Genomic DNA, 27,935 nt, shown 5'->3' on the forward strand with positions numbered 1-27,935 from the left:
GCTAGCTGCTAGCCGCTCGCCGGTCGAGACGCCTTCAAAATAAGACGCTCATATTTTGAAGGTTGAAGCGACATGAAAAACCGACTTCACACAGTCTCTTGATTTTTTAAAATGTATGCATACCTTACAACATCACGACGAGAGGTCTTTTGCCAATTTTGGCTTCCCAAGACAAGTTTCAATTACAGGATTAAAGTATGGAGTCGGCCCAAAACTCGTCCAACCGGATCTTTATCCCGCTTGATTTGTGCACTGTTCACGTCCTGTAAATATGGATTGTTTCCAGTCTGAAATGCTGCTGCAGCACCAGTCCAACCCCTGCATTGTGGATAACGCAGGCAAAACACCCCTGGACCTCGCCTGTGAGTTCGGCAGAGTTGGGGTATGGAACTCGGCTTTTTAATCACGACTCACAAAATGGAAATCTAATCAGAAATAATGAGCAAACTTGTTGCTTTTCCCCTGTGGGTATTTGTGCATGTTTGTTACATGATGTGTGTGTGTGTGTGCGGCTATGCAGGTTGTCCAATTATTGCTGTCGAGTAACATGTGCGCCGCTCTGCTGGAACCCAAGAAAGGAGATGCCACGGATCCCAACGGCACGTCTCCTCTACATTTGGCTGCCAAGAATGGACACATTGACATCATTAGGTACAACACCTTCCTAAATACACACACACACACAAACAAATAAAAAATCCTAATAAATACATTAAATAAATAACCCCCCCCCCCCTGCTCCCACCGGCTCGGTCTCCACCCCACGGGCAGACTGTTGATCCAGTCGGGAATCGACATCAACCGACAGACCAAAGCGGGCACTGCCCTGCATGAGGCGGCCCTCTGCGGCAAGACCGAGGCCGTCCGACTCCTGCTGGAAGTAAGTCGGACTTTGTTTCACCCGCTTGCCGGGTTCCGAACTGTCTCCGGTGAATTGGGGCTGTAAGGTGTCCAATTATTGGGGCTGTTGGATTTTCTTTTCTTCTTTAGCTTTTGACTCAGCATGAAACTTCATTTTTAATTTGACCATTTTTTGTGATTTCTACTGTCGCCGTTATTGATTGACTGTTTGAGGAATGATTTTTACCACGCGTACAGCTGTGTTTTTTATTTTTTGGGGGGGGTGCTCGAGACATACGTTGAGTTGAGATACCGCGGTCACGAGAGCACCGCTGATGAGAGGGGTTGCGCTAAAACTGAGGCCCCAGGAAACGTGCTCGGAGGCAGAGCGCGAGCTTCAGCGGAGAGATTATGCTAATGGGGTATTTATGCTAGTGACATGAAAATGCCAAGCGGCTTATGGAAAGGAGGTGCGTGAAAAGGAACATTTTCCATTTACAGCCCCCGTAGGTGAGATGTTCATGATGATCTCATCGTATCGATTCAACTGACTTATGTGAAAGCGCGACTGCTCTTTGACCTTTGACTCGCTCGTTAAGTCATCAATAGTTAAAAACCCACCGCCTGACGATTTTAACGATGAGGTGGGCGCTTCATTTTGTGGTTTTGAAACAACCGCTTCTGTTTTTCCCGCCGTGGAAATCTTTTTATTTTATTTTTTTCTGTGTGCAGAGTGGTATCAATGCCACGGTGCGAAACACTTACAGCCAGACTGCGCTGGACATCGTGTATCAGTTCACTGCAACCCAAGCCAGCAAAGAAATCAAGCAACTACTCCGGGGTACGGGCTGGACGGCTGGATGGATGGATGGATGGATGGATGGATGGATAGTTCTCTTAAGTCTTAGCTTCTCGGGATTTTGATTTTGTCTGCCGGTTTTTCCCCCCGACGAAAAAAAAATGAAAGTCCAAATAACCGTCACAAACACCACCTGTTTGCTCCGTGGACAACGATTGAGGTGGTAAAATGACACTTTACACAAAGCAGGGACAGTAACTGACAAGTGCAATTCAGTGGTTTGGCGACGAAGCGCTGACTCCGCAAGTGAAAATGCATTTCATTGTCTTAATGGGCATTCACTCCCCCCCCCACCACCCCACCCCACACACTTTGAGCGCCACTTACCGCAAGTAGAAGCCATTGGCTTGACTCATTCAGTCTTACAGACCCAACCTTGGTCGTCATGGTGATGAAATCCATCCCCCTCGCTTTCATGAGCCAGGACCGCATTCCAAAACCAGTCTGTGTATTCATTCATTCATTCATTCATTCATCTTCCGAGCCGCTTGGTCCTCACTAGGGTCGCCGGGGGTGCTGGAGCCTATCCCAGCTGTTTTCGGGCAGTAGGCGTGGGACACCCTGAATCGGTTGCCAGCCAATCGCAGGGCACACAGAAACGAACAACCACTCGCACTCACACTCACACCTAGGGCCAATTTAGAGCGTCCAATCAGCCTGCCTTGCATGTTTTTGGAATGTGGGAGGAAACCGGAGCACCCGGAGAAAACCCACGCAGGCCCGGGGAGAACCTGCAAACTCCACACAGGGAGGCCGGAGCTGGAATCGAACCCGGTACCTCTGGACTGTGAAGCCCACGTGCTAACCACTGGACTACCGGGCCGACCGTCTGTGTATACAATATATATATATATATTTTTTTAGATGAGTCAGAAAAAAAAAAAGTTTTTGTGTTCCAGATGCGTCGGCGGCTCTTCAGGTTCGGGCTTTGAAAGACTACTGCAACAATTACGACTTAACCAGCCTCAACATCAAAGCGGGAGACGTCATCACGGTACATTGCAAAGTCACGTTCTTTCCTTCTTTTTTTCCAAACTGCTCCAATGTAATCCACAATCAGAAAACAAAAACAAACCCGAATAATAATAAATGAAGACACGAGTTACACCGGCCCACGGAAGTAATGAGACGGCGACACGACCGCTTTTTCGCTATTCTTTGATGTCAACGTTGTCGTCCGGCAGGTGTTGGAGCAGCACCCCGACGGACGTTGGAAAGGCTGTATCCACGACAACCGAACCGGAAACGATCGGGTGGGCTACTTCCCCTCCACCATGGTGGAAGTCATCAGCAAACGAACAGGTAACGGCCGTCCGCGCCCGTCGCCACTTGAAATGAACTCGAGCAAAAGCGGCCGTCTGAATCGAAGAAAGGAGATTTTCACATTTAGCACGTTGACGTGAAGAAATGAAGACTGAACATCTTCTCTCTCACATTGTGGCGAATATCGTTTCCCACGCGCTCAGCCTCCACTTGACACACTCGATAATTACAAGCTGAAAGAAGCTCGACAAAAATGGCCGACACAAGGACCGATACAGAAGTATTCAAATCGATACTGTTTAGATACCAATAGGACCGATACAGAAGTATCGATACTGTTTAGATATCAATAGGACCGATACAGAAGTATCGATACTGTTTAGATATCAATAGGACCGATACAGACGTATTCAAATCGATACTGTTTAGATATCAATAGGCTCAAAAATCATGATACGGTTCACTGGTAGCCTTCTTCAAAAGCAAAATGAAAGCTTCCGAGGGGCAAACTAGCTCGTTGGGCCGACGCAAGGCAACATTTTTTCGCACAATTTGGCGATTCGCTACTCCGGCGAGAAGAATTAGCATCCGCTAATGCCGGTGCGGTTGAAATGGGCCGGCGTTCCTTTTCAATGACATCACACAGGTATGTTGGGCCAGGTGAGACGAACACAAGCGCACCCCCCCGGCTCGGATCCATCACGTCCTTTCACGGCACCGGTGTCGCTTTCTAAATGTGTGTTGGTGTTGTTCCGTATTTTTTTGTTGTTGTTGTTGTCGAGTTGCGTGTCCACGTGTTGCAGTCAATATGGATGTGTGCCGGTCTCCATATGGGTTGGGTCACATTCTGTCCGCTATCCTCCCCCCCCCCCCCCCCCCCCTCCTCGGCATCATTCCCCCCTTTGACGCCATCGCACTCAAGAACTCGACATTGTCAGTTGCGCTTTGTTCGTTCCGAACGGCAGCGTTTCCAGCGTCGCATCTCGAGATCGGTCTCGGCGTTTGTTTGTCCCCTCTTCTCTCAAGTATCACGTGGCTCCATGAACTCCTTCCTCATTGTTTTTTTTTTTAGTCGTAACGTTAACCTTCTTTGTTTATAATTTGTTCTTATTTTTTTCCTCCCTTTTCTTATGTTTCTTATGTCTCCTTTTTGTCGTTTGTTTCGTGGCGGTGGTTGGCTCGCTGTTGTGTGTGTGTGTGCGTGTGTGTCGTCACGGTGGTGGTGTATCTAGGTTTGGCCAGCACAGTCATTTGCACTCAACAGTTTCAAAAGATACCGCTGGTTGCCCCGGCGACGGTTGCCCCCGCCAACGTGGTAGTCAACGGCAACGACACCACGTTCCATCAGATCCATATCCTGCCTCCACCGCCTCCTCCTCCACCACATTCCCATCAGCCACTGCTTCCACTTTTCACTTCCTTTGGCTATAACAGGTCGCCCGTGACAACCCCACAGGGAGACACACCCACTGCCCCAGGTACACGCCCCCTTTTCACTATTCTTCTTCTTCTTATTATTATTATTATTCAAACTTCAAGGGATGCTTTCCACCTCTCTCACACAATGACGTGCTCAAAAAGCGAATTGGCGCCGAAAGATTCTCATGCGGCCATTTTGGAAGAAGGCATCCTTTCAAGTTTTCTCTCGTTGATCATTCTTTCGTATGTTCTTCATACGGACTTGCTTTGCTTTTTTTTGTTGATGCTCTTGTCATTTTCCATGATTGAAACCTGCATCATTATTTGACCAGACTCACAGTGTAGAAACAAATTCCCCCCCCGGGCTTTGGCTAGCCAATTACACAATCATCATCATCATCTTCATCCACATTATTACCAACACTGTCAAAGATAGTCCACACACAAATGAACGCAAGTCAAAATGAAGAAAGACAAGCCACGCCCCCCTATCCTGTCTAGGAGCAAAAGGGATGCAAAATGGCTACAAGAAGGAGCTGTGTGAATTCATGATGGGCGAGGGGAGGACAAAAGGAACCCGCGCAACTTGTTTGTATCGCCGGAGCGCTGTCGGTGACGCATTGAAACCATCCCATAAGCTATTCAGAAGGTCGGAATGGTTTATGACGCTCTCCAAATGCACTTCCAGGAGCCTCATTTTGAAAAAAGGCCCACATATATAATCACAAATGGACGGCTGCATTATATATGGCTGGCATTATACATGACGGCACGTGTGTGTGTATATACACAGAAATTCACGTTATGGATTTTCTTATCTACAATGGTTTTATTATACATGTTTTCATATATCTATATTCTGTATTTTTTTTTCTGTGTTTGTGCGTGAGTGTGTACTGAGAGTGTGTGTGTGTGTGAGAGTCTATTTCTCGAAATATTTCGATCGGAACACAGCACAGAAACTTAAGCTCCGGCCGTGATAAGGATCGGTTTTAATTTTATTCGTAGGCGGAGTATATTAATTTTTGTTGTTGTTGACGTCAAATATGAACTAACAAGTACGTTTGCAATAGTACCCCCCCCCCCCCAAAAAGAAAAACGGTTAGTCTTAAATAATGCACCGACTGAAATGCACTTATTGCATGACAATGCTCATTTACTTTATCAATGAAAAATACATAATTCATAATAAGTGTAACAACAGTGTAACAACAGTGTAACAAATGTTGTTTCATTCCCTTGCCAATTGGCTTTATGCTAAGGTGCGCGCCGTTCAGTCCGACTCTGGTTTGTGCTACCAAATATGCTGCCTTGATACTTAAAAAAGTATTTACATTCGACGGTCCAACACCAAAAGCTTTTTTTTTTTAAACTCTTATCATAGGAAAACCACCAGAAAGTATCCTGCCATTCCCCGTTTTTATGTTCCGGTCCTGACATGGTCACGAACCAAATTCATAACAGCTACTAAGGACCAATTTAAAAGCTTCAATAAGTCTTCACGATTTTTTTTTTGTTTTGTCTTTTCAGGTTTCAGTGAAGCCCTTAATAGAGCCCCAAGGATGTATTTGCTCCGTGGGCAAAAACGCCGCACTTGATGGCGAATATTGTTCCACGCGGGGGGGTTGTAAAAGAAAAAACGACAACTAAAACAACTCGTAAAGCTCATCGCTCGAAACGTTTGGCCAACATGACACCCGAGTCTCCGGGGAAACTTCCGGCAAATCCAGCCAACGGCCTGCGGGCTAATTTGAGCCCGGCTAGCAAGCTAACGCTAGTGTCCTTATGTTGAAGGTTGCCGCGGTTCAGAGGCAAGTCCTCACGGTTCCCCCACCACCTCCTGTGGGCCCCACGGAGGCTCCAATGAAGATATCTGGGTACTGCGCAAGCCTGTGGCAGGTAACTGAGCCGCGCTGCGCTGAGCCCTCCGATTCTTCGAACCCCCTAAACCAGGCATCAAACAGTATCTGGTGTCCAATCGAAACGATTCCAAAGGGAAGCCTCCGTGTAAACAAAAAAAAAAAATTGATGCGGTTCTCGAAAGGTCATCAGATACTCTTTGACCTGCCAGAAATCATGTTCTGCTGTCCTTTCATCTCAAGCTTAGCTGAACTCGCTGACCTCGGACGGCAGCATTGGTCTGTGGCTTGTGTGTGTGTGTGTGTGTGTGTGTGTGTATGGAGGCCGAGGAAGGCCGAAAACCGGGAGCGAAAGAGCGCGGTGTAGCGTGTGCGTCCCATGAGAAGTGTGTCTTTTTCCACTCCGCTGTCCCCCCCGTCCGCTCCATCCCATCTCATGCTGCCTAGTGCATTTCAAAGGAGAGTCGCCATTTATCACTTTGTCTCGGATATCAGCTCGATGCGTGCATGCGCGCCAATGCATCCGTTTTTGCGTGCAATAAACCGTCGTTTCGGCTGGGCGCATGCATATGAATGCCTCCCCCCCCCCCCCCCCGTCTGTGGGGGGCGCTGCAGGTGGAGACCGCAGCAGTTTAGGGAGTTCTGGCAGCGTGACCAGTGTGAGGTCATCGGGCAGCGGTCAGAGTGCCGGAAGCGCCGCGCACATCCTCCATGCGCAGGCCGAAGGGGTGAAGGTAGGATGCGCATTTTCGCTTCTTTATGACTTCATAAAAAAAAATTTTTTTAAATACCTTGGGCATGCAAAGTGGTGCATACTCACTTCAGATTGACAAATGCAATTACACAAAAATGGTGTTTTTGTTTTGTTTGTGTGCACGACGACAGCTTCTCGCCACAGTCTTGTCGCAATCTGCCAAAGCCAAGGAACATTTACTGGAGCAGTCCAAGTCTGTAGACCAGCCCGCAGGTAATAGCATCAAGATCGCAGCCCAGCGCCGGCATGACGTAGGTTCCCGTTGGCGCCAAGTGCCCATTTCCACCCGTGCACGCCTCCGATCATCCCAAAAGAAAGTCGACTCCGCCCCGTTAGACTGCACTTTCATCTTCTCCGGGTGTTCCCTTTGTATCGATGGTCAGCTTGTCAAAGACAAACAAATGAGATCAGTGCACTTCTTTTTGAACGTGTCAAAATCTCGAAGCACGGGTGGCCCGGTAGTCCAGTGGTTAGCACGTGGGCTTCACAGTGCAGAGGTACCGGGTTCGATTCCAGCTCCGGCCTCCCTGTGTGGAGTTTGCATGTTCTCCCCGGGCCTGCGTGGGTTTTCTCCGGGTGCTCCGGTTTCCTCCCACATTCCAAAAACATGCATGGCAGGCTGATTGGACACTCTAAATTGTCCCTAGGTGTGAGTGTGAGTGCGAATGGTTGTTCGTTTCTGTGTGCCCTACGATTGGCTGGCAACCGATTCAGGGTGGAGCCCCGCCTACTGCCCGGAGACAGCTGGGATAGGCTCCAGCACCCCCCGCGACCCTGGTGAGGATCAAGCGGCTCGCAAGATGAATGAATGAATGAAAAAAATCTCGAAGCATAAAAATGCAACTCGGACAAAAGCCACACAAAGGTTGTGTGAAACAATTTTTTGGGTTTTTTTGCCCATGTTATGTAAGCGGCGAGAAAAACGAGGGAGGCGTGTGAAACGGAGAACAAGCAAGGGAGAAGCCTCTGTCGCTTGATGCTCCTTTCCGATGGTAGGCTGAGATCTTGAACCCAACCGCTCTCTCTCTTTCTCTTTCTCTCTCCCAGTCGGTTCCGCCGCTTCTTCTCGGACATCGAGCCTATCGGGCTGCCCTCTCCACGAAGCGCCGCCTTACGATGCCGCAGCCAACAGGAAGGGGGAGGCGCCGGGCGAGGGGAAGGTAGGATCATCTCAAGATCCAGACCGATTGGCTCTTCTCTCCTTCTGTCATACACACACACACACACACACACAGACCGGTTTATGTGATTTGTGGGGACACACACACAGACCGGTTTATGTGATTTGTGGGGACACACACACACACACACACACACACACGCACACACACACCGAAACCACAATGAGCGTCAGGAGGACCACGTAGCCCCTCAGTCCAACTGCCCCTCACTTCAACGCTGACACGCACCCGCACCCGCACACGGCAACATGACCCAGCGCTTCCTCTCACAACTGGCCTCCTCCGCGCTGCGGGTGTTCGGATGCGGCCGCGACACGGTGAGTGGCTCCGCCACACGTCAAGCTGCCGCCGATGCCACGCTCTTCTCTTTTTTTTGTTATGCTGCCCATCGATTTTGATTTTTTTTTTCATCCACTCCTTTTTAGTTGAAGCTTCTGGTTTTTTTTTTGGAAGCAAAATGGGCTTATATTGATCACTGAAAGCGGCGCAAGTCTTAATTCAGTCAGTGTGTGTGTGTGTGTAGCCGACGAGCAGCGTGGGCGCGTTTGTTCGCCACAAGAGGTGCGAAATGGGAGTTTGCGGCGTGCGCGGCAAGCTGTCATTTACTAACGAGCACCTTTGGAGCGCACGTTGAAGGTCGGCAGTTGTTTTGTCATGATGTGAAGGGGGGGGGCACGCCAACGTGATCTTGTAGCGGAGATATAATAATCTTGTAAATTGTTGGCTCGTGTGGCGCGTTTGTATGCGTGAGGACGTGTCATGTTCTTGGGACCATCTGTTAGTTAGCACAGTTCCGGAAAAAAATCGGCGTTTTGTGATTTGGCAGGCCTATCGAAGTTCCCCAAAATAATTCATCGGCAAATGTCAAGTCAAGTGTATTTCTCGAACACTTTCAAACAGCCATGGCTGCATACAAAGTGCTGTACATGGAGCGATTTAACATACACAATAAACAGTAAGACGAATCGGTAATAAAGGGGGTAGAAAGCACCAAGCAGTAACATCAAGAACAAATCTAAGTCATGCTGAGTCGTCAATGGGCGGAATGGGATTTGTATTTGGTGGTGTCAGGACCGGTCTTTGTTGCGCCGCAACTTGGCCCCCGCAGAGAGAAAATGGCAGACGCGGTGACGGTTTCGCTCCTTATCTTCTCTCCCGTAGAGCTCAGAGGCAGTTGTCCAATGGCTGAGCGACTTTCAGCTGCAGCACTACGCTCCCAACTTCCTGGGCGCCGGGTATGACTTGCCCACAATTAGCCGAATGAGCCCCGAGGTAAGGCAAGCGGACCCCCCCGCCCCCGGCGGCGCTCGCAGACTTTCCTCCGAGGGCCGCGACCTCAACAAGTCTGCGTAGATTTGATTTGTGCCGTTCTCATAGTTTGCGACGATGCATGCCGAAGCCCCGCCCCCTTTTGCTGGCCTTTTGAAACATTTCAACCGTTCGATTGGAACATTTTGGCCGAGGATTGGAAAGCTTTTCAGCGGGATCCTTCAGCTCACGACCTGGTTTCAGCGCACCTGCTCGGTCCACACTTTGGATTCGATTGACAATTTTCATCGGTTTTGGAAGCGTTGTTCGTTTGACTTTCTTGGCAGCCGTTAGCAGCAGGCTAGCTAGCCGTGTGCTAGTAGCTCCTATCCTATAACTCTCTCGTGACAGACCGTTAGCCGTCCACTCTCCTCGCTCTGACTCCACAGACACTTCTTCAGCTTCATTAAAAATGACATCCCTGAGCACCGCCTGCCCCATCAGCTCCCTCTGGTGTCCGCAATTGATAATTGATAATATCTCCCGCACTCGAAGAAGCGTTAGCATACATTCCATCATTTCCGGTGCCCGCAGCCTGTGTTAAAAAAAAAACAAAACAACAAAACAAAACAGACCATGTGTCCCTGAAGGGAAGCCGTGCCCACCCGATTGCTAATTCATACCGCCCCCCCCCCCCCCCCCCCCCCGCGAAAAACACTGGCCACCGTGGTGGCCTAGTTCCGCTGCTCACAGTTTTGGTCTGAATGCTGGCTGATTTGAACGTGCCCCGGACATGATACCACAAACAGCTTCGTTGCTAACTTTAAATCTCACTGAATGGTTTCGTGTTGCTCAACATGTCGCTAAATCAAGCGCACTGGACTGTTTGTAATTATTTCTTGCGCCCGCTGCCCAGCCCGGTGATCTAACTCCATCGCCAAATGACGAGAAGCGCTTGCTGTTTAATTGATACATTGAATTATCGCGCCAAGGCGTTAGCAACGCCCACATATCAGTTTGAGTGGAGGTTTTTAAACATTTTCAATCTTTTACCGCATTTTCTGCACACATTTGCTCTCGCCTTCCTTGCATTTTTTTTCTTTTGCTCACCCTCTTGCTTTTGCAGCTATTTTTTGCCGCGTGTGCGCGCGTGGATGTGATCATGCTAGCCGGTGCGTGTCAACGCCGTCGTATATATCACCTCAGCGTGTTTTGTGTTTGTAGGATCTGGCAGCCATTGGAATTACTAAACCAGGTCACAGAAAAAAGTTGACAACAGAGATCAGTAAACTGAGTGTCACAGAGTGGCTGCCTGAACAGAAACCTGTGAGTACACACACACACACACGATAATTAAATTGAACTAGTTTTCTGCTAACAGGCGGCCCGGTAGTCCAGTGGTTAGCACGTGGGCTTCACAGTGCAGAGGTACCGGGTTCGATTCCAGCTGCGGCCTCCCTGTGTGGAGTTTGCATGTTCTCCCCGGGCCTGCGTGGGTTTTCTCCGGGTGCTCCGGTTTCCTCCCACATTCCAAAAACATGCATGGCAGGCTGATTGAACACTCTAAATTGTCCCTAGGTGTGAGTGTGAGTGCGAATGGTTGTTCGTCTCTGTGTGCCCTGTGATTGACTGGCAACCGATTCAGGGTGTCCCCCGCCTACTGCCCAGAGACAGCTGGGATAGGCTCCAGCACCCCCCGCGACCCTAGTGAGGATCAAGCGGCTCGGAAGATGAATGAATGAATGAATAGTTTTCTGCTAACGTATATCATAGAGACTAAATACACAAAACCACTGTGTTCTTTTCCCAAACGGTGCGCCGTTCAATTTGTTTTCGATCATCCCGCAGGCCAATCTCGGAGAATGGTTATGCGCTATTGGTCTGAGTCAGTACCACCAAGTATTGGTGCAGAATGGTTACGAAAACATCGACTTCATCACGGACATCACTTGGGAGGATCTACAGGAAATTGGCATCACTAAACTGGGTAAGCTACACTGAATACATCTTGTAAATGCATCGCAATGTACTTTTCGGTCTTATTGAAGATTTGCATGTGGGCTCAAGTTATTTATGAACACAAATCTGTCCACGTGAAAAAAAACAAAAAACACAATATGCTCGTTAATGTGGTCACTTAAAAATAAGAAAATACCCGCACATACAGTATATGCAATTATGAATTTGCAGGGACAGTGAGAGCTCATTAGCCAACTTAGCTTAGCCGATGTACGCTAACAATATCAGCTTGATAGCTGTCTGTCTGCTCCCTGCTTCCATTCGAACCCGCCAATGTTTTAGGCCACCAGAAGAAGCTGATGTTGGCCGTGAAGCGTCTCGCCGAAATGCAGCGCAACTCCGATGGACGTGGCTCCCTCCGGAAGAAGCCCCCACCAATCGCGCACCAGCAGGAAGTGATGTCAGTGGAAAGCCCGCCGCCAGATGGTGAGTTCACAAAAAAAAAAGTGGGTCAACGTTTTCGATTTACAGCATGCAAAGTGGTTAAAAGCGCAATTTCCCCCCCCCCCCCCCCTTTCGTCCGTCTAGATGCCATGTCTCCAAAAATGAGCACCTTTCAGGACAGCGAGTTGAGTAGCGAGCTGCAGAACGCCATGAGCCATTCGGCTCAGGAGGTCAAAGCGCCGCCGACGCGCGGTCCCAACAAGGATCCCGATGAGTTCAACTGCGGAGGAGCCGCACCGCCGAAGAAGGAGGCGAGAACCATGAGGCAGCAAAGCAGTCAAGGAAGCGCCCCCTCCCACAGAAGCGGCGTGTCCTCTCAAGGCAAACACCGTCACTCCCACTCGCACTCTCAGCCCGCCCCTCCCTACACGCCGCCCCACACCCCGACCAAAACCAGGACGTCATCGTCGTCGTCCGCCTCCTCCGTCCAGAGCGCGTCGTCTCCCCAGTCCAAACGCAGGGTGGAAACGCCTCCGTCGCCCCGCTCGCACCCCCCTCAGTCTCCGAACCATCGTGGCGCTCCGGTCCAGTCGCCGCTGCAGAATCGAATCCAGCCGCCGCACGAGATGGGGGATTGTGCGCAGGCGCCGCTGCTCCGCCTCCCGCCCGAGGATGAGCTCGCGGACGGCGACGACGCGGATCTCCAGAAGAAGCGGGCCGACGGTCTCAACCGGCACGCCGCGTCGGACGGCGAGTGTGACGAGAGGACGGCGGCCGGAAAAGGCCGGGCTGGGGAAGGCCAGACCGCCGCGGGCCAGGGGTCAAATGTCAGAGCAGAAGGCGGTAAATACGCCACGGTCACCCACCGCGTCGGCCGCAGCCACTCGGTCCGCAACCAGGACAAAACGGTTACTCGCAATCAGCCGCAGTCCATCACCCTGCGCCAGAAGAAAAAAGGGCCTCCCCCGACACCTCCCAAACGCTCCAGCTCGGCCATTTCGACCTCCAACTCCAACCTGGCGGAAGGCGGCGCGCCGCCGCAAGCGCCGACGACGGCCGACGGCATGCTGGATGTGCCTTACCGCCAACAACGGCGGGCCAGCGACTTGGGAGTTTCCGTGGAAACGGGAGCCGTGGACACAAACAGCATGGGGAGCGTGAGGAGCATTGCCGCCATGCTGGAAATGTCTTCTATAGGGGGCGGAGCCAAAGGGATGGCCCTGCAAAAGAACTTCCTGCAGGTAGGAGCATCGTATATGATCCAGAGTCCGTGAGCCGCGTGACGACGCGGTGACCGACGTTGAGTTTCGGTTGAATTTTCAGGCGGGGAAAACACGTGAAACCATCGGTCTGGACGGTGAAGTCGTGAACCGACGACGGACCATTAGCGGGCCCGTTAGCGAGCTCGTGGCGGCCGCCAGGCGCGACCAGCCGACGCTGTCCGTCGTCTCCCAGCCTGAATCCTCCCCGCCCCCTGTAACGTCATCCTCCCCCAATCCAAGCCCCGGAGCAAGTGGCAGTTCTTCGGAAAACCTGCCGTTTGCGGAGGAGGGAAGCCTGACTATTCGTCGACAAGGTCGAGGAGAAGGACAGGTAGCTATCTATACATTCATATATATGTGTTTGTTATCCGTCTGTCTCTCCATCGATCGATCAATCAATCTAGCTAGCTAGCTAGCTAACCATCTACATCAGGCAGTGAACCCCGGCCGGCTATTGGTTGGGGCTGAGAACAGAGCCCTGTGGCGAATTTTGAAAATGTGCAAAATATGAATACCCGCCCTTAAAAAAAGTTTATAACTGCGCACGGATGGCGAAAGATGGCACTTAAAACGGAGAGGACCATAAAGCGTCATGAATCAAATTCCATCCACAACTTTATTTGGTGGTCAAATTATTCAACACAAACAAACCACCTTCATATGACTCATTTAGCATTGGCTAGCATACTCGCCTAAATAACACAAACAGGGCATTTAAATGCACACCCATACAAAAAAAAGCCCACTATTAACTCATTCACTCCCAAAGACGTATTTAAACGTCTTTTCAGACTCGGTCCAGAATTGGCTGGACTTGATCAATGTTGTAATGTTGAAACTCGACAGACCTTCTGTTGACATTTCTCAACGTGCGTGTTTTGACTGTGCAAAAATGACCTCTTGCCACGAATGTATGAATTTTTCCGTTAGTGTGTATTTTGTGTCTGTCTGCAGAGTGACGGCGAGGGACCGCAGAGGGACGCCGGCGGGTACACCCAGGAAGACATCTCCCGGGTGGAAGCCACGGCAACCTTAAAGCGCCGGCCCCGCGGCTCCAAGAGCCACCCCAACGGCTCTGGCTTCACCCTCCAGGAGTCGTCCACCGTCAAACGCAGACCCAAGAGTCGCGACAAGGAACCGGAGGGATACGCGGACCTCGCCGGGCCGAATGGAGATCTCCTGGGTCGGGAGCCGCCCAACACCGCGCAACCGCTACCGTACCAGAACGGCACGGCCACCGTGAAGCGCCGGCCCGTTTCCGACGCCGGAGTGATGGAGCAACCTCAACCGCAAACACGCCCGCAAGATGATCCGCAATCGCCGGTGAGCGCCGCTTCTCAAAGGGACACTTTGGACAAAGGAGTTCCTGCGGGCAGCGAAGAAGCGCCAGTGAAAAAACCAAAGCCGCCGGTCTCCCCAAAGCCAGCCGTGGCGCAGATCAAGAGGCAAGGAGTCCCGCAGAACAGCCCGCAGCCGGCCTCGAGCAAAAGGGTGCCTCTACCGGGACCGGGGACACCTGGCAGCCCAGGTAGGAGTCTGTGTGTGGCAGCGGGTCAGGATGTGAAGCACCGCCCAGATATTTGGCATAAAAGGATGGCAAAATATGCCGTCACATACAGTAGGTGTCATTAGGCTTTAGACTGGGGGGGTGCACTTGGGCAAAATTGGGTCAAAATTAAGCCAAGGTGGGTCAAGAAGGGACTGGCCCAGTTTTGGGGGGTTTTCATTTCATTCAAAAAGTCGGGTCAATTGACCGGCCCACCAAACAACCCAATCTCGCAGACTAAAATGGACAACCCCCCCCCAAAAAAAGCATATGCTTAGAAACCGTGGCTCTGCAACGTTGTTTGCAAAATTGAAGCACATGCGCCGTGTTCCTTCAAGCATGTCCTCATTTGACAGAAACTAGAACACACCGTGAACTTTAGTCCTTAATTAAAGCGCCCCCCCCGCCCCCCCCGGGGGACTGAACAGACGTCCGTGCTGACCTCTTGCTCTCTTCTCTCTCGTCTTCTGAAGTGGAAGGAAAAAAGATCCCTCCTCCAGTCTCGCCAAAACCCGCCCCGCCACCCACAGCGCCGAAGCCGGCCAAACTGATCCACTCCATGACCAGCCCCCCCTCCCCGACCCCGACTCCGGCCACGCCTCCGGCAAAGCTGCACCCGAGCGTGGCCCGGCAGAGCAGCTCGCCGCCCTCGCTCCCCAATTCCGACACCCCCAGCCCACCGAACGTCAAGTTACCAAGCCCTTCCGCGCAGAGTCCGCATACCCCACAGACGCCCACCACGCCGCAGACCCCCGCCACTCCCAGCCCGCCGGTCAAGCCCCCCCGCTCTTCCATCGGTGGCGTATCTGTGGACAGCGGGATGACGGCCCTCGGGATGAATACGCCGGCGTCCTCGGCGACGGACTTTGGTGTCGAGTCTTTGGCGCATCAGAAGCTGGAGGAGACGAGCGCGTCGCTCGCCGCCGCCCTGCAGGCCGTGGAGGACAAGATCTTGCGTCAGGAGGAGTGAGTAGCGCGCAATTCACACAAAAGCTCCTCATTTCTCCAAAAACCAAGAAAAAAAATAGCGTCGAGTGCACTCAAAACATCCCTTCCAAAGTAGTTCTGAATTGGCCGCAATTCACCGCATCACCAGTGAGGGGCACTGTGGCGTCAGCAGCAGAGAGACCCCAGCTCACATGTTTTGCGGGTTGCTTAGCTCTGCTCCTAAATAAACAGACTTTGAGTCATACGTGTCTCTCAAAGATGCCTTTTTTTGGAGACAGTACACATTTGTTTTTGCTAAAGGCGTTTTCTCGAGCGTCTATCTCGACCCCCTTCCCCTAATAGGTCCGTTCAATGAAGGTTCCATGTTTTTTTGTTTTTTGTTTTTCTGTTCATTGATACGCTGACGGGATTACGTCATTCTGTGTGTGCAGCTCGGAACAAAAAACCACCGTGAGCATCCTCGACGACATCGGCAGCATGTTCGATGACCTGGCCGACCAGTTGGACGCCATGTTGGAGTGACCGGTTGGCATGTCGCCTTGGCAACGCTGCGCCCAAAGTGACTCGGATGGACGCGACGGGGCAAATCCGGCTCCCTTTCCCTTTCGTCGCTCTTTTTCGTCAGCCTTCGCCGATGGACTTGGCCCCCCCTCTTCCTGTCTTCTGCGCCTCCTGTAGCCGCCAATCGCCCTCTACAGGCGGAACGAGGGAAAACAATACACGGGAAGAAGAAGAGCAACAAGGAGAGGGAGCCTGGCCATCAAAATAGGCGTCATCCTTTCCACTTTAAACTAATTGCGATTGAAAAAGCAACGGTGTGACGACCCGTCGTACGGTACGTGTACATTCTACGCATGGAGAGTTTATATCTACTGAAAAAGTCCTGCATTAGCACAGTGTTATATCATCGTCGACAGATAATTATGACGCTCTCGCTCTTTGGATCCATGTCTCGGTTATGTGTGGAATTCGGACTTCTGGTGTTTTGACCATGTAGAACGATGTAATCTCTGACCAAGACCAGACCGGTTAGCTCCTAAAGTGTGTGTGTGTGTGCGTGTGCGTGTGTGTGTGTGTGAGAGAGAGATTGGTAAGTGTGCATGTGTGCGTCAGGGTTTGCGTTTTGATTTCCTTGAGCTCACCTTTAACGTATCCACTCACACGTGCAAACGTGGAGAAGCACAAGGGCCCGTGCGGACACAGGAGCCTGCACAATTCACACATGGACGTGAGCAAATCGAGGGCTACAGCAGGTTTGTCCTTGAGGAAATAAATGTTAGGTTTTACAAAGAAAAAGATTCCGGGATGCATTTGAAAATGATAATAAAATACAAAGTGTTTAGTTCAATGAAGGTGAAAGGCAAGCATCGTCCTCGTGAAGCTTCAGCTGAAGCTTCAGCTAATCACCGACCCCTGCTGATGTTATACGGATAGGATGAGCGCTTCATTTTTCTTCCGATTTCTAGTCTGAAAGCGTTCACGTGGTAGATCGAAGGCGGCTTTTAAGCCAGTCGTGCGGATGAAGAAGACCACATTTCACTCACTTTTTCCAGAATACTGAATTGAATTTAGCGTGTTGGTACACTTTGACATATCATCTTTCCATATCAATCCGAGTAAAATATATCTCGGATTGGACCCGTCCGTGTATTTGTCTCGAGGAAACAAACGCTTGTTCTCGTTCACTCTTTTCTTTTTCATCCCACACGCTGACAAGCGCTCGCCCTGTGTTGCCATGACAATCTGCTTCATCATCATCATCATCATCCCCGCCATTTTAAATAGAGCTGCTGCGGTTTCAGCGCAATAACAGTGTTGATGGCTTTAGAAATAAGTTAGGACGGTTAGAGGCAGCAGAGAGCGGTGACGATGGACGCGGTTTGTTTGAGCAACTTTAATGACGTATTCCCTTACATGACTATATTTATAATAAATGATTTTTTTTTAGGCGCATGTGGTGCTAGGAAAAACAACAAAATTGCTGCGTAAAACCGGCGGAGTACCTCTTGAATTGCTCAATCTAACCACTCATACAGAGCATCATTTAAATAATATAGAGATTACAATGTATAGAGATATTTGCAACCAAAATAGAAATGTATTTATGATGTATGTGTCAACCTGAAGACTATTTTTCAAAGTTAACAGATCGAATCTGAGTGTTCAATCGAGTTGCTCTCCATGCTTCGGCGGTGCGAGCTGATGAGTCGTCATCCGGTTCCTTGTTGCCTGCGTGTGTTCAATTGTCCCACTGTAGCGTCGTGTGTCGAATACATGCAACACTTCTTCGCAATCCTTCTCGTTTGGCTTTCAAACCGGTAGGTACTTGTTTTTCTTTCAAACATGTGCCTTGCTTGTTTGTGACTTTGCTTTGACTTCGAGTACATTCGAGTATGACCCACAGCCGGCTCCTTCTTCAGGATGACATATTCGACATTTTCTCATCCGACCTCAAGGGACCGTGTCGAATATGCTCCCTCGAAACGAGCCCCCAAGGTGACCTGGAAAAAAAAACGGATTTCCTCGCAAAGGTTTGCGTTCCCTCGCATTTAACTTTCAAATTGGCGTGAAATACAAAGGCATCAAATCTGTTCGCGATTTTTAATCAGAATTGAGCGAGTTAGACGACAGTTGCCAACCTGACGCGGGAATAGTTGAACGCGCATTTTTAAACAGGCGTCTCCGTACGATTTCACCTGTTGCAAAGACAACAAAAAACAACAAAAATGTTGGTTGCGATTTTTTTCTTCTCGATGCAGGGTCAACAAATGTACTGTACCCATCACCCACACGAAGAAAGAAAAATGCTTAAAGGGAATTACTTGCCTTACGTTCATACCAGTGTTCTTTTATCCGGTAAAGTTGCAGCTGTCCCTCGGACGCTGTTGGTTTCAAAATGTTGAACATGTTCTGCGCCCGCTTGGTTCTCATTGCTGTTCTGGGTTTATTTGAAGGCATGTTGGGGTTGGGTGGGGGGAAAAAAGACACAGATTGTCTTATTTGAGTTTATTTCTTAACAAAAGAGAGAGTCACGCCGTTTAAAGTCGATTTCCTGCCTGTGCTTATATGAAGGGATACCAGAGTGGTGTCTCCACTTGTTCTGCGGTGACTGATGTGACAGACGGAAGTCGAATGCGAGTGCGCGTTTTGTGTAGCTCTGCTTTTGATCGTGTGAAACGCGCGTGAGACTATTGCGTGTGTATGTGGCAGTGAGTGGACAGTGGTTGGTGTGCTTGCAGTGACTGCATCGTATGGCCATCTGCTCTAAATAAATAAACGTTCTATACAAACGGCACCATCTTGTGTGTTTTGCTGTTTTTATGTTTGTTTTGTCCGCGTGGGGGTGTCACAGAACTGCAACTTTGAACGCCTCAAGGCCATAAATCGTGAAAAATCGCCGTCACAACAAAAGAAGCCAACTGTTTATTTTGCTGCCATCTTGTGGCATCTCTAGGCAATTCAGCTATTTGCTGACACGCCACATGAGGTTTCATTTCAAGTATGTAAATATACTGTATCTCACAATGTACTTATTCATTCATGTATTTATTTATATACGGTATATGTATGTAAGTATATATAGGACATATAATATATATAATATATAATAAGGTTTCAACGTTTCATCAACGATAAACGTAACGATATCAACGATTTATCCATTTTGTATTTATATTGCACTTAATTGAACGGTGTTTTATAACATGATTCTGTGCGCCTTACCTTGCACAAAGTATACAAAAAGCGACAATCGGGTTAGAAAGAGAGGAAAAATTTTCATTTGGCGAGTGTAATTAATTCACGACTTTTTTTTTAGACAGATACGTTCAAAAGTCCACAGAATTGAATTAATATCCCAGTTTCAAATCAATGTAATTCATTGATTTGTATTTCAATCATTCTAACGTGGGGTTATGCGTACAAAAAAAATGTTTGACTCGTTTATTGGTTGATTTTATTCTTTTTTTATTTTTCCCGTAAATGTGCCGGTGGTTGCTGCATGATGGTTCGATGCTTGCAAGGACCAATGAAAACGCCTCATCGGAATGATGGTGGTTTATTTGGGAATTGCGCGCTAACTGACAGCTCCGAACCGAAGTGGATCATGGGTAGTGTAGTTCAACCGCTGAGGAGAGGAAAATATCCACCAACCAAGAGTAGAGCGTGCGTTCAACTACATATCCCACTGTCCCTTGCTGTGTTAGGAAGCGTGCGTGCGTGCGAAGCGTGACAGGGAGGGGGGAGGTGGAAAAGGGAATTTAGGAATTCGTCTCCAAACTTGGAGCTACGCTGTTGCCGAAACGATGGTATGTGCGTTTATCAAACTCGACATGGAAAAAAAACACGATCCTGCTAGCTAGGGGGAAACATCGGCTGTCGGTTTTCAGCGATCAGACCATATAAAGAGATCGATCTTGGTTGTGATTGCTAGTAGGAAAAAAATGCTAACTTAAGCTAGCCAACAAGCCCGTTCAGCTAGCGTTAGCTATTTCGTCACGCAGGGAAAAATCCTTTTCTGGCCAAGATGACAGCTGATAACATCGTGCTGTTTGTGTTGCTAGAATCCATCCCTTTTCACATGCGGAAACTTTGTGCTAAAATCACTGACATTTGATCAACTGTCGGGATCCAACTTGGGTCCGTTATGCGCATCCGCCCCCCTTTTTGAACGAGTTTCCCCTTTTTACGGACATTTCCTGGTTGCGCAAATACTTGGGAACGCGTTGTGCGAGGCGATCGGTACAATGTCCAGGTTAGCTTTCGCTGTCTGATCGTGTGGAAACCTTTTGTCGATTTAGCTGACGGGTTGTCCGAGTCTGGTTGTTGTTCTGGTTACTGTTTTTTTTTTTTGACTGTCACTTCTGTCCCTTTGTCTATGAGTCTGCCTCAACGGGGGCTTTAGAGTTTGGTTAATACACGCGTGTTTTGACTCTCAAACGGTTAGCCCCCTATTTGCAGTACATCTATGTAGAGAAATACTAAATCATCATTCAATCATGCGCAAAGCTACTTTTGCTTTTGGGTTAAAGTGGGAATTGTACTATTTTTTATGTAACACTCATAAAGTTGGTCAAATGTCGCAGCTTCTTTTATGCATTCATTCGGTAGACTCACACACTACAGTGACAATCAGCAGAATAGTTTCTTCAAAGAAAATCCCCCATTTCAATAGCAATGCGGTGCAACATTTTGCAACGCCCTCCCAGTGTGATGTCGTGCATTTGTACAAAGTGTAATCAAAACAGCTTGTCTTTGTATAAACTAGAATTTGTCATTCCATCATTTGTTCCATACACGTGAGAACAATTCTTCCATTTTCCATTTGTGTCTTTCCAGGACTAGGCAACTATCCGGGTGCTGCTCCGTCCAGCTGCTCTTTGTGCGTGTCAAGTAATGAGCAGCAGCCGCCAGACGCGTCACCGCAACGGATAATCCAGTAAAACAGCAAAAGTCACAGCAACCATTCACTCCCGGGGCTGACTCGGCAGGCAGGGTGAGACGAAATTAGATGCGTAGGTTCAGTGCACACGAGTTATGGAATACGTTTACAAATGTAATGTTCTTGTTTGTTTTGAAATATTGGAACCACTCATGAAATTGGCCTTACTTTGCTGCAGCAAGGATGGAGGCGTCTTTCGGTCCAACCTTCGCAGCCGTGGCTGCGGGAGCTAAAGGTGAAGCGCAGATCACAACTACCTGTTGTTTTTATTTGCTGCCCCCCCCCTGACCCAATTAATTACAATGATGATTCCTGTCTTTTTCAGCAGAAACATCCAGCACTTATAAACAACATAGAAGAACTCCATCATCTTCCAGCACCTTGACCTACTCTCCTCGAGATGATGATGACGGAATGGTACTCATTCCCCTCGTCTATTTTTTTTTTTTTTTTGGTGGTAGTGTGCATTTTAATCTGTGAATCTCATCTGACGCTCTCCCGAATTGCCCCCTTTGTTTAAGCCGCCCATCGGTACCCCTCGAAGGTCCGATTCGGCCATCTCAGTGCGGTCTCTCCATTCCGAGTCCAACATGTCTCTGCGGTCTACTTTCTCTCTGCACGAAGAGGAGGAAGACATGGTGGGTGCCAACACACAGCCCCTTGTATACGTCACATGCGGAATCATACGGTCGATGAAGTAGGGATGCGCCGAAAATTTGCCCACAGGAAATAACCCGGATGTGTGAAAAACTTTTGTCACGGAAATAAAATGGGCCAAACAGATTATTACGCTGATGCCCAACTGAGTGAAGGTTTTGCTGCATCCCTACTTCCAAGCATATTGTTGCAACATGTTACAGAGCAAGGCACTGTTGAAATCTGCCCGAAACAAAGCAGTCTGTGCGTATGCGTTAGGAGCCGCAGGTATTTGCAGAACAGCCGTCCGTCAAACTGTGCTGCCAGTTGTGCTGCAACGTTTTCAAGGACCCCGTGATCACCACTTGTGGGGTGAGTTGACATCTTTTTGATCATCCCGTCCATTGACATCCTTTTTGTTGCTCCGGGGATCGTTTTCTTCAGTGTCGTCAACATTTTCCTAGCAAAAGTTCCCCCATCAGCACAAAAATTAGCTTGGTTGCATTGGCTAAATATAAGTCGAGGCAAAGGCTATTTTTGCATTTTTTGTTCATCTCATCGTATGTCACCCATGAAAGCGGCAATGTACTGTTATCGCTACGTGTTGGATGCTATAGGTATGTTAATTAACGCAGGTCAACAGCAAAAGCCAAACACATTTATTCATGAGCCAGGAAACTGAGCGTCTTGCTCCTTTATTACGGTCTTCTTGACGGCATACAGTGAACAACTGTGACATCGACTCAATGAATCGCAGAGTGAAACTGAAACGAACAGATTTAAAACACGCATTAATATTGCGTACACAAATACAACACAAATCGTCAGGTGTTTAACAAGGACATAAATACAGCTCAAAATGTGACAAACAGCGATAAACAATGCATTTTCGCGGCACCTTCGCATGCTAATTAGCTCGTTAGCACCGATTTAGCATTGTCGCTACGTCGTTAGCAACACTCTAAACTAGCGAAATTTCCAATAACAATCTCTGAAACACATTTTTAAATAATGATAAACACGAGCAGACTTACAGCCATTGCTTTCGAAGGTGAAACTTTTTTCGAAGTAATCGAAAATTAACTCAGGAGGACCAGTTGCAACGGTCACGCTTTCTGTAATGAGTCGTCTGTTGAAACATGACGTCTGCTACCCACAATGCACCGCGATAACTAAACGAATATTCTAAACGGAATTACTATTCATGAAATGACCCAAAGCTGTCGATAACTGAGTGTTAGTTGAATTTTAAAAAGAAATCAACTGGAGACGCAAGCTCGGCTCGGTTACCTTGTTGTCTAGTTTGCGCCAAGACTGGTGTTATTTTAAAATGTGATGTTATTTTTTGTTTTTTGTTTTCTCCAGCACACCTTCTGCAGACGATGCGCCTTGACCTCAGGTCAGTTTGAATGGACCGGTGGAGAAAAAAAGAGAATGGTGTTTTTTTTTTTTAAACATGGAGTTGGAAGAAAAAGTTATGTAAGCACTTTGGAATGAGCTGGAATCCATATCTGACATTGATGCTCGCCCCCCCCCCCTTTTGTAGACAAGTGTCCCGTGGATGCGGCCAAGCTGACGGTGGTGGTCAACAACATCGCAGTCGCCGAGCAGATCGGCGAGCTTTTCATTCACTGTAAATACGGCTGCAGGGCCGCCGGCGGTGGCGCCGGCGTGGGTGCGGGCGGGGCCTCCAACACCGCCGTGGCGGGGAAGCCCGGAGCGTACGAGGTGGACCCAGTGGGCTGCCCTTTCACCATCAAACTATCCGCACGCAAGTACGAAGCGCATGAAGGTTCTGAACGTGGTCGCCGCCTCTCCGTGACGCCAAATCACTCTTTTTTCCGTGCAGAGAACACGAAGCCACTTGCGACTACAGGCCCGTGCGCTGCCCCAACAACCCCTCCTGCCCCCCGCTGCTCACCATGAACCTGGAGGCGCACCTGAAAGAATGTGAGCACATCAAGTGTCCCCATTCAAAATATGGGTAAGTCCTTAAAAAAAAAAAAAAAAAAATTGTTGTGGCGATCCTCAGGGCTCACTTCTATGCCCCCCCCCCCTTTGCTGTGTGCTGCCAACAGGTGTACTTTCATTGGCAACCAGGACACGTATGAAACCCACCTGGAGATGTGTAAATTTGAAGGCCTGAAGGAGTTTCTGCAGCAGACCGATGACAGGTCAGCGCACTCGCTCCACATGGTTGTCGCCGCGCCCGTCCATCAAGTGATGTCCTCTCTGACCTTTGACCCCTCCCATCAGATTCCATGAGATGCAGCTGACTTTAGCTCAGAAGGACCAAGACATTGCTTTTCTGCGCTCCATGTTGGGCAAACTGTCGGAGAAATTAGATCAGCTGGAAAAAAACCTGGAGCTCAAATTCGGTAAGCGTCAAACGGAAAGATCGATCGTCGTTGTTTGTCTTTTGAGTTTTGCTGTTGTGTTGACAAAAACCCGTGTGCGCTTCAGACATGCTGGATGAGAATCAGAGTAAGCTGGGGGAGGACCTCATGGAATTTCGCAGGGATGCTTCCATGCTCAACGTGAGTACAAATTGAACACATTTTTTAAAAAAAGTTTTTTTTTTTTTTTTAAATTAATATCACGAGCGAGAGGTCACGTGTGATTTTCATTGACGTGTGTTTCTGTTTCTGTAGGACGAGCTTTCCCACATCAACGCGAGACTCAACATGGGAATCTTGGGCTGTAAGACTCCCGTTTCTTTTGACCCTATTGATCGGTTTTCTGTCTCCTTGCCTCCTCATCAACCTCGTCTTCTTCTGTCCCCTAGCTTATGACCCCCAGCAGATTTTCAAGTGCAAAGGCACTTTTGTCGGCCACCAGGGACCCGTTTGGTGTCTTTGTGTCTACTCCACCGGAGACTTGCTCTTTTCTGGCTCCTCAGACAAGACCATCAAGGTAATAATGCCCATTCTGAATTACAATTGCACTTTTGCGTTTTTCTATGCCATATTTTTACCGCTGATCAGCTGAAATTGTTTTTTTTTAATTGGATTTTATTTTAGACCTTGGATAACTTGATAGACAAGGGCCGAAAGGAAGCACTTCTTCTTTTTTAAGATAAGATAAGATACCCTTTATTTGTCCCACACTGAGGAAATTTACAGCAATATAAACGCAAAATGGACAAATCGCAGTGCTATTTACAATTATTCATTTTTTTTAAATTTTCAAATCACATTTCTCTTCCGAGTCTGCGTATGCCCCCCCCCCCCCCCCCCCCCCGTGACTTATGGCTGAAACTCTTCCACACACACGGCACTGTTTGAAATAAAAGCTCAGAATTGTGCATTTGAATCTGAAAGTCAGCGTTGGAATCATCGATAGCAAAAAGTTTTGCGCACTTTCAGGTCTGGGACACGTGCACCACCTACAAATGTCAGAAAACCTTGGAAGGACACGACGGCATCGTGCTGGCGCTCTGCATCCAGGGGTAACGTACAGGCGTGCGACGCTCGCTCACTTCGATGTGATTTGACCATACGTCCCCCCCCCCCCGTCCGTCTCCATAGAAACCGCCTCTACAGCGGCTCTGCGGACTGCACCATCATTGTAAGGAGGATTTGTCTCCGTTGTTTTTCCCGTACTGCAAACCAAAGCCACGCCCTTCCTTCCTTTTCAAAGCGCGTTGTGTGTGCGTTGGGCATTTTTTTTGCCGTAGGTGTGGGACATCCAGACCCTGCAGAAAGTCAACACCATCCGTGCCCACGACAACCCCGTTTGTACGCTGGTCTCCTCCCACAACATGCTCTTCAGCGGCTCCCTCAAGGCCATTAAGGTACAGCGACGGCTCCCCCCACCCCGGAAAACGCGCGGCCGTTTTGCAGGAGACGCTTGGCTGAAAAGCAATACGTGTGTCTCCAGGCTATAATAAGTACACCAATGGGATGTGGCGATATCTGTTTCCATGGTTACAGGGAGGGAAGTAGAGAAGAGGTGTTGGGATGGGGGCGGGGGGGTCTTGCTACATTTTTTTTTCACTTCTCTTTTGCTGACGCTATAAACTTCAGGTCCCCCCCCCCCCTCTCTTTGAGCAGCTTCTCCGTAACGAATTATTTTAATGCCCTCGGCTGATGTTCGAGCCTCCAGCTCCGGCCTCCCTGTGTGGAGTTTGCATGTTCTCCCTGGGCCTGCGTGGGTTTTCTCCGGGTGTTCCGGTTTCCTCCCACATTCCAAAAAACATGCGTGGCAGGCTGATTGAACACTCTAAATTGTCCCTCGGTGTGAGTGTGAGTGCGAATGGTTGTTGGTTTCTGTGTGCCCTGCGATTGGCTGGCAAGCGGTTCAGGGTGTCCCCCGTCTACTGCCCGAAGACGGCTGGGATAGGCTCCAGCGACCCAAGTGAGGATCAAGCGGCTCGGAAGATGAATGAATGAATGAATGAACTCTTACCTCATGTTGTGGTGTGCGTGCAGGTGTGGGACATTGTGGGGACGGAGTTGAAGCTGAAGAAGGAGTTGACCGGACTGAATCACTGGGTCAGAGCGCTGGTGGCCTCCCAGAACCACCTGTACAGCGGATCATATCAGACCATCAAGGTAACGCCGGCCGGATGCAAAATCTCCAGATTTGGAGCTACACCGGACACGGGGTCTCCTTCCCTAGTTGAGCATGCGCCAATTATTGGCTCTGAGGGGGTTGACCGCTTCCTCCTCGTGCGCCCGACAGATTTGGGACATTCGCTCTTTGGAGTGCGTCCACGTCTTGCAGACCAGCGGGGGCAGCGTCTACTCCATCGCCGTCACCAATCATCACATCGTCTGCGGCACCTACGAAAACCTCATTCACGTAAGATCCCTCCCTCCGCGGAACGAAATTTTCCGCGGCGGTTTTGAGCTGGAGACGAGCGAGATGTTATGTGTCCTGTCCAGGTGTGGGACATTGAGTCCAAAGAGCAGGTGCGGACCCTGACGGGTCACGTGGGGACAGTTTACGCTCTCGCCGTCATCTCCACGCCCGACCAGACCAAAGTGTTCAGTGCCTCCTACGACCGTTCGCTGAGGGTGCGCAAAGATGATTGTGTTTTGTGTTTGGCGTGCCACCGAAATGCGCAGATTCAATACTTGTGCGTGTGTTCAGGTGTGGAGCATGGACAACATGATCTGCACCCAGACTCTGCTGAGACATCAGGGCAGCGTCACGGCTCTGGCTGTGTCCCGAGGTCGCCTTTTCTCCGGCGCGGTGGACAGCACGGTGAAGGTAGCGCCAACGTTTTGACGTCCATCCCCACCAAATTCACCCACTTTGTGTGCATTTGTTCGATTTGACCTTTGCCCTCCCCAGGTGTGGACGTGCTGAACGGAGAGCCAGCCCTCTGGAGATGCTATCATGTTTGTCTGTGGCGGACGGATCTCCCACGCGTCTACATTCCCTCCTTGCCGTTTGTTTGTCTTCACACTCGCAGTCCGACAAGTATTTGCTGGACGACCTCCGACCTTTTGACCCTCTAAGGTTCAACTCAAGGTCCTCCATGATCTCATCACATTGTGCATTATGACAAGCTCTCATACGGTCGGCTGACTGAATGTTCCGTGCCTGTAAATGATTTTGAACCACCGCACCGTTTCCTTTCGACATTGCAGCTCAATCGGCGACGCATCGAAGAACTCCTCGCGGCCGGTTTAGCGCTCGCGGGCTTTTTACATCAACTGATCTTGTAATATAGCGCCTCTTGAATTTCCTGTTTACAGTATTTTATAAAATGAGATTACAGTTCAGGGAGACTGAAAAAGAAATACGCCCCCCCCCCCCCCACACAAATATAATTTGGTGTGTGCCTGTGTTTTAATGAGTGCCATATGCAAGGGATTCGAGGAGAGGACGAGCTACTCGGATCGTTTCGTGGCGCACGCATTGATCCGACATCATGTGCTTTTCGTACGCGTTAATAATCAGCGGGAAGTGACAGCGGGTTCGTAATAAACTCGCACAAGCCAATACGGACAAAGTGCCACTGGACGAACGTGATGTGTAAGCGCCCATATTGGGCTAAATATAAGCCAGTCGTCATAGCAACATGTTGACCCGCATCATATTTATGAGTAGGGTGCCCCCCGCAGAACATTTACTAAACATTCTCAAAAGGTATTTTGCTTTCATCCGAGTGCGCATCTGGACCACTACTTAGAGATTTCTTGTAAACGTGTAATCATGTAAGGTCAAATTGATCATCGATCAATAAAACGGTTGTACACTTGAACATTTGAGTGGTTTATTTCAAGTCACATGCGCGTCCATCTGTTCACGCGCCGTTGAACCATGG

The 27,935-nt window shown here is 49.2% G+C and overlaps 2 protein-coding genes across 8 annotated transcripts in view; both read left to right on the forward strand.

The window, feature by feature from the left end:
• caskin1 (CASK interacting protein 1) overlaps nucleotides 1–18,555 on the forward strand; it is a 32,952-nt gene extending 14,397 nt beyond the window's left edge. The window contains exons 5-24 of one of the 6 annotated variants that reach the window (XM_052048130.1): nucleotides 287–382; nucleotides 521–651; nucleotides 772–880; nucleotides 1,573–1,681; nucleotides 2,599–2,693; nucleotides 2,884–3,001; nucleotides 4,195–4,440; nucleotides 6,176–6,280; nucleotides 6,856–6,974; nucleotides 7,126–7,207; nucleotides 8,042–8,154; nucleotides 9,337–9,447; nucleotides 10,648–10,749; nucleotides 11,272–11,410; nucleotides 11,725–11,868; nucleotides 11,971–13,067; nucleotides 13,150–13,419; nucleotides 14,019–14,616; nucleotides 15,108–15,600; nucleotides 16,014–18,555. In XM_052048130.1, coding sequence (XP_051904090.1) covers nucleotides 287–382; nucleotides 521–651; nucleotides 772–880; nucleotides 1,573–1,681; nucleotides 2,599–2,693; nucleotides 2,884–3,001; nucleotides 4,195–4,440; nucleotides 6,176–6,280; nucleotides 6,856–6,974; nucleotides 7,126–7,207; nucleotides 8,042–8,154; nucleotides 9,337–9,447; nucleotides 10,648–10,749; nucleotides 11,272–11,410; nucleotides 11,725–11,868; nucleotides 11,971–13,067; nucleotides 13,150–13,419; nucleotides 14,019–14,616; nucleotides 15,108–15,600; nucleotides 16,014–16,104 — 4,368 coding nt within the window. In that variant the 3' untranslated portion in view covers nucleotides 16,105–18,555. The remainder of the gene's footprint in view (nucleotides 1–286; nucleotides 383–520; nucleotides 652–771; nucleotides 881–1,572; nucleotides 1,682–2,598; nucleotides 2,694–2,883; nucleotides 3,002–4,194; nucleotides 4,441–6,175; nucleotides 6,281–6,855; nucleotides 6,975–7,125; nucleotides 7,208–8,041; nucleotides 8,155–9,336; nucleotides 9,448–10,647; nucleotides 10,750–11,271; nucleotides 11,411–11,724; nucleotides 11,869–11,970; nucleotides 13,068–13,149; nucleotides 13,420–14,018; nucleotides 14,617–15,107; nucleotides 15,601–16,013) is intronic. The other 5 variants (XM_052048131.1, XM_052048134.1, XM_052048132.1 and 2 more) reach the window with 5 other exon arrangements.
• A 1,199-nt stretch (nucleotides 18,556–19,754) lies between these two features.
• traf7 (TNF receptor-associated factor 7) lies at nucleotides 19,755–27,872 on the forward strand. 2 transcript variants are annotated; one of them, XM_052048232.1, is made up of 22 exons: nucleotides 19,755–19,889; nucleotides 20,920–21,076; nucleotides 21,205–21,257; nucleotides 21,348–21,439; nucleotides 21,544–21,660; nucleotides 21,938–22,030; nucleotides 23,024–23,057; nucleotides 23,205–23,433; nucleotides 23,508–23,642; nucleotides 23,737–23,832; nucleotides 23,915–24,036; nucleotides 24,122–24,195; nucleotides 24,310–24,358; nucleotides 24,444–24,571; nucleotides 25,024–25,106; nucleotides 25,186–25,225; nucleotides 25,335–25,451; nucleotides 26,089–26,211; nucleotides 26,342–26,461; nucleotides 26,545–26,676; nucleotides 26,753–26,872; nucleotides 26,957–27,872. In XM_052048232.1, the coding sequence occupies exons 3-22, from the start codon at nucleotides 21,206–21,208 to the stop codon at nucleotides 26,969–26,971; spliced, it is 1,971 nt and encodes a 656-aa protein (XP_051904192.1). In that variant the 5' UTR covers nucleotides 19,755–19,889; nucleotides 20,920–21,076; nucleotide 21,205; the 3' UTR covers nucleotides 26,972–27,872. The 2 variants fall into 2 exon arrangements, with proteins under 2 accessions (XP_051904192.1, XP_051904193.1); XM_052048233.1 differs by having other exon boundaries at nucleotides 21,351–21,439.
• Nucleotides 27,873–27,935: the final 63 nt, after the last annotated feature.

Source organism: Hippocampus zosterae, chromosome 17 (assembly GCF_025434085.1).
Source record: "Hippocampus zosterae strain Florida chromosome 17, ASM2543408v3, whole genome shotgun sequence".
Classification (NCBI taxonomy): Eukaryota; Metazoa; Chordata; class Actinopteri; order Syngnathiformes; family Syngnathidae; genus Hippocampus; species Hippocampus zosterae.